General features: G+C 30.5%; 1 protein-coding gene across 1 annotated transcript in view; it reads left to right on the forward strand.

The window, feature by feature from the left end:
• Positions 1,385–6,044, forward strand: part of LOC109347803 (aspartic proteinase-like protein 2) — a 6,259-nt gene continuing 1,599 nt past the window's right edge. Inside the window, exons 1-4 of the mRNA XM_019587876.1 lie at positions 1,385–1,632; positions 2,857–2,986; positions 5,299–5,522; positions 5,645–5,872. Of these exons, the coding sequence (XP_019443421.1) occupies positions 1,415–1,632; positions 2,857–2,986; positions 5,299–5,522; positions 5,645–5,872 (800 nt within the window). The 5' untranslated portion in view covers positions 1,385–1,414. The remainder of the gene's footprint in view (positions 1,633–2,856; positions 2,987–5,298; positions 5,523–5,644; positions 5,873–6,044) is intronic.

The raw sequence follows: 6,044 nt of genomic DNA on the forward strand, positions 1-6,044 counted from the left end.
AAATAAATAATGAATGATGTATTGAATATATATAAATGTTTACACTAACAATACGTAAATAGTCAAATTAATATATTTAGTGAAACAAACTATATTCACTAAACTATTTAATTTTGATAAGAATAGTCAAAATGTTGATATAAGAAATATTAATATTTAAAATGAGAATTTAGATTTTGCAAGTCAATGTTATGAGTTGTGAAATGCACAATGTACTGTATCCATCATTAGCTCTATATTATAATTAACAGAAATTAACTGTACCAAAATGTTATCCTATCCCAGTTCCAACCAATTATATTTTTTTATGTTAATAAAAAAAAATCAGTATTAAAAGTTTGTAAATAAATTAGCAAAGCAATAATTTCTAATTTTTTGAGTATATGCACTATAGTGCAACGATTTATACATAGATAATATGTTTTCCACCGTTTATTTGTATTATGTTTGAAAAATATTAAAATGGAATCATAAATGATAAATTGACAATGTATAAAACTCTTATATTGCCTATGTGTATATACCATTTTCTCTTTTTAACTAACATGGATCACAATTAATTGGGTTTAGAGAGGAGAGAAAAGACATGCATGCATGTTACAATTCTTTATCTTTCTCTTGTGCCTTCCAGCCATACATTTCCATTCTCTTTTAACAGATTTTTCTTTAATAAAAAAGTGCAGTTAGGAATTTTTAGCAACTATATTTTCATGCGTCTCTTATGTGCCAATTATTAGTTGAATTGTAGAATTTAGGGGAAGCCAGTAAAGTAAAGTAAAATTATTAAAAGAAGAAGAAACCACTTTGGTCTATATTATATTACATGAATGAAGGACAGATTCCTATCATTTAGTCTAGTGTTTTAGTAATGGTGTTGTGGTGGAAAGTAATATTTCCTAAAACTATATTTTCAGCACATTAAAACTTGTTATCTCACTTACATTCATCTCAATTTTTTGGGTTCTGAAATGCACACCATATTATATCTAGATAGAGATTATATGTTCCTAATTGTGTCTCATCTCTTATTCCGAGCCAATAAAAATGTAACATTTTATTTAAAATTTTTTTCTTTTATTCATGTAGCAATATATGATTAATCCAGGACATAGAATAAGATACTATTGGAGACATCCATCCATTAAATATATTATAATTGTGTTATGTTTAGGGAATGCCATGCATGGATGTTACACCTCTTTATCTCTCTCTATCAGAATTACTAAGACAGTGCATGGAAACAAAAACATCACCAAGTTCATGAACACCAACCTTTGTACTGTTTTTGCATTCGCGATTCAACTTTTGCTTTTCCCTCCGTTGCCCATGTTGTTATATAAGTGGACATTTCATGTTCCACACACTACACATTTATTCTAAGAACTCACAAGGATTTTAAGGATTTAGTCTTCTCATGTCTCCATCAATGCTGGCTATTGTTCTCTCCTCACTAGTGTTCGTCGTGCTGGTTTCGGCGGCTCCGACGTCTCTAACGCTGAAAAGAGCGTTCCCTAATCATGGAATGAACTTGAGTCAACTTAGGGCAATGGACATGAAAAGGCATGGTAGAATCCTACAAGCCAGTGTTGTCAACTTCCCCGTTTATGGAACCGCAGATCCTATTGCAGCTGGGTAATGAATTCTGTTTATGTTGTTTTAGTTTACTTTAAATTTATTTTTTTCTTCATCTTTTAGAAGCAGATCTAGATGTTTCATCTTCTGCATCATCATTAATTGCAACATAAGGAGTAATTGCAACAGGTCTCATCATTTGAGAAAAATTCTTCATAAAAATATTCGCAGTACCACTCTTGTGAATACTACTAGGATCCCTAGCTATGACAATACATGACCCTAATAAGTTTGTTATTCACTGGAGTAAAATTCAACGCATCCAATGCTATTATAGCATCCTGAGAGTTACTGTGTTAACATAACCATAACTTAGTGATGGATGCATGGTGGTTAAGCCACGACACACCCTAACTAGCATNATGTGTGGTATAATAGGAGGGCAGAAAGAGGGAAGGGGACCACGTGTCCTCATTTCATTCACTGTCCCGAGTTAATCATATATTAATACAAGGATAAAATAAAATTTTTGAAAGCAAAAACTTTTTGAGGTTAAATCATAGTCTATATCCTTTGTAACCAATAGGATAGTAAACAAAGATAGTGGTAGTGGCTCTAAGAGAAAACTTATTTATCTTGGAAGGCAATGTTCATATATAAGCAAGATAACCAAATATATTTAGAGATGAATAAATTGCTTCCTTTTTAAACAAAATTTGGTAAGGAAATTACTCCTTCAAAATTGGGGTTCTATTTCTAAAAAAAACATTTTTTTAAAGAATTAGGGAAAGATAATCCATGAGTAGAATCTAAATACCAACATTATAAAAATGTTCATTGAGCAACATAATAAAGTTCATGCCTTGTTGAGCATAATCAATAAAGGATCTTGTACTAACAATATTTTGGTATTCTATCCTTTTTTGAAGAAAGAAAAATCACTAATTCTCTTGAGTAAAATAAGAAGTTGGCAAAAGAAAGAGATTTGATATCATCATGGATCAATCAATTTTTTTCTAAACTTTATTTAATCAATGAGTCAATAGTTCTCTTATGTACACCATTTATGTAATTGAACCTCAAGCTAATTTAACTATATGAGCAATTAACCGATCATATGTGAATACAATTTAATAACTCTAAGTAATAGTTAGCCTCATTCATTGATATTTTGTGTTCATAATTTATGTTTCCTTTTATATTGTTGATTAAGTTTATCTCTTATGTTCACCAATTATGTTCATTAATCCTTTTATTAAATTTGAAATGCATGATTTATTGCAGACTTTATTACACATCTGTTCATTTGGGTTCTCCTCCAAGGGAATTTCATGTGACAATTGACACCGGTAGTGATATGTCGTGGGTTAATTGTGTCTCCTGTAATGGGTGTCCTCAAACAAGCAATCTCCGGGTAAATTCAATTTTTTATAATTTGAAAATTCAATTCCATGTAGAGTTTTTAAATTGGGTTATCATAATGGATTCAGGCTAGCCTATATCGAGCTCAAACTAAATTAGGATGAGCTAAAAAGCTCAATTAGAATTTATGTAAATGAGATTATTATCCAAACCTGTCCTAAACGAGTTGTGGGCTGTGGTGAACTAACCCACATAATGTTCTTTAAAAAAACAATTATTTTAGATTATAAGTTTTTTAAGCCTATTTTTAATCAAAGAAATTTATTTTAATTTTAAACCCCTAACTCACGGAGCAGGAATGCAGAGAACATTTTTGAAAAATTAAACTTTTTTTCCCTTGATTTGCTAGAGTTCATTATCTAACCTATTAGATAATAAAAAGGAGAACATGAAATACACATTCATTCTCTATCTCATATTCCAATAAAACAAATAAAAATCAAAATGTAGAATGAATGGATAGATAGTGTGACATATAATAGAGAGTGAATGAAGACAACACAAATTACCTAAAAGAAAATGGAACAAAGAATGAAAAAATGATAATGGTTGTTTACATTCGAGCCACATCTTCTATTCTAAATTTTGAAAATTTCATCTCCTTTTTGTTTTTTATTGGTCAGAAAAATGAAACAATGAATGAAATATATATCAACTTCACATTTTCTAATCAATGTGAATGAGAGGATATATATAAAGTGGTATATATCTTAAAATAGAAGATATGTTCATGTTTAACTACTTACTTTCGAATAGATTACAAGAGACACACACTTAAGGGAGAGAAGTGGTAGTGTTTCTCATATTATTTCCAGCTATTGTATTATTTTGTTGCAAAAAAGAGCATGCGATTTAGAGTCAAACTAAGTTGTGAAGTGTAGAGTGTAAAATTATTCACAATCCATAATCCATCCAAATTAAATTCATCCGTTAGAACTAATGACTTTGAATGAATATAATTCAATAGATAGTGTTGATAATGGATGGATTCAAACCCATCCATTATATCCAATGGATATCCATGGGTATATCCATTTGGATTGATACCCAATCCATCCAAAAAAATAAAAACAAAAATGTTTTTTCCCATAAAGCAACATGCAGATCCAACTTTGCTATACAATCCAACATGAAAAGTATAAACCAATGTTATTAATATTGTAATGATCATCAAACCGATCAGAGTAGTAATATAGTGGTATAGTGGTTCAACTAGTAGTTCACTAATTAAACCGCATACCAGTGAAGTTAGATATACATATATTTTATACTAATATTAATGTTGAAAAATCAATAAAGAATACAATAACAATTTTTATTTATACCACTTGTTAAAAAATGTATATTATAGATCATGTTTTAGATGTATAACAATGTTGTAGTTGTGTGTTTGATCATCCATACTAATATTTTGGCATCAATAAATAATTTTCATTACAAAAGAATTTTACATGAAACCATCTGGTATGACCAGTACAATTCAATTGAAAACTAACCGGTATGACCAGTTTTTACCGGTATAATTGCACGACCAATATAAATGTTGTATCGTAGCAGTATTAAGATTGGTTCACCAGTGTTAATACAAGTGATATAAACTACTTTCTTTCTAACAAAAGGATTCCTTCAACATTATTATCATTTTATTCAAAACATTTTTTCAAAATGTTTCAATAAAGATTGGTATAACATTTTTGTGTCATGATTGAGCATAAGAAAAAATACATGATTGCATGACTGCTTTATTAAATAATAATTTTAAAAGGCTTTTTCCTTCAAAAAATGCTTTAGTTCAAATTAAAAAAATTGGATTAGTTATTCATCCATCCAATCCATTAAAATGGATATGGATGAAATGAATGGATTGGAATCCATATGAATGGATTGGATAGTTTAGAAATGTGATTTTATGGATTTATATGGATTGGTGAATGACTTCCATCAATCCCTTATGATCCAAATCCATATCCATCCAATTGCCACCATTAGTGATATTTGCAGCTAGTGATATTTTGTTGCAAAAGATAACATCATTTATAGTAAAACTAAAAAGGAAAAATAAATATACGGGTAGCCCCAGCCTGTCAGGATAAACCCGGACCGAACTCAGTTTTATAGTGATTCGACCGATTCGGGCGAAAAAGTCCAGTTTTAAGAAAATGTACCTAAAAAGGTACACATACTATATTATTTTTCAGGCTTTGACGGACTGGCTCGACCAATCTGACCCATTTTGACAGCTCCAATTACAAGTTTTTAATTGTATAACTTGGATCATGTCATCATTAGTGACTTTTGTTATAGATTAAGCTCAATTATTTTGACCCTGAGAGTTCATCAACATCTTCGGTCATCCCTTGTTCACACCACAAGTGTGCAATTTGTTCCACCAACAACCATTGTAGCTTTAAAGTTCAGTATGAAGACGGTGGTGAGACATCAGGCTACATTATTTCAGACTTAATGCATGTTGCCGATATTTCAGAGGGTCTAGTGGCACCAAATTCATCTGTGCCATTAGTTTTTGGGTGAGTTATCATAAACCTCAAATAATTAAAATAACATTCCTATTTTTTTAGTTGCTTCTCTCTTTCTTCTACGAAAGGTTTAACTTTGAAAACATTACTTTGTATGTTGTATTATGGAATAGTTGTAGTAACATGCGGACTGGGAGATTGACATCGTATGAGAGTGCGCTTGATGGGATATTTGGATTTGGGAAAGATGACACGTCTCTCATCTCTCAGCTTTATTCACAAGGAAAAGCTCCTAGAGTATTCTCTCATTGTCTAAAAGGAGATACTAGCGGTGGGGGCATTCTTGTTATTGGTGAGGTTGTAGAGCCAAACATGAGTTATACTCCACTTATTCCAAAACAGTAAGTGTGTTTTGTCTAGAATAAAATGATATGTTTTAATTCCTACATGTGATATCTCATGTGGTGTTTGTTAAGTGTTATATATGTTGGTCATCTCTATTTTTTGGTAAAATGCACCATATCAAATTATGAGTTAATTGTTTTATGATTATCATTTTGTCTTGTTATTTTT

Source organism: Lupinus angustifolius, chromosome LG05, assembly GCF_001865875.1.
Source record: "Lupinus angustifolius cultivar Tanjil chromosome LG05, LupAngTanjil_v1.0, whole genome shotgun sequence".
In the NCBI taxonomy this organism is placed as follows: Eukaryota; Viridiplantae; Streptophyta; class Magnoliopsida; order Fabales; family Fabaceae; genus Lupinus; species Lupinus angustifolius.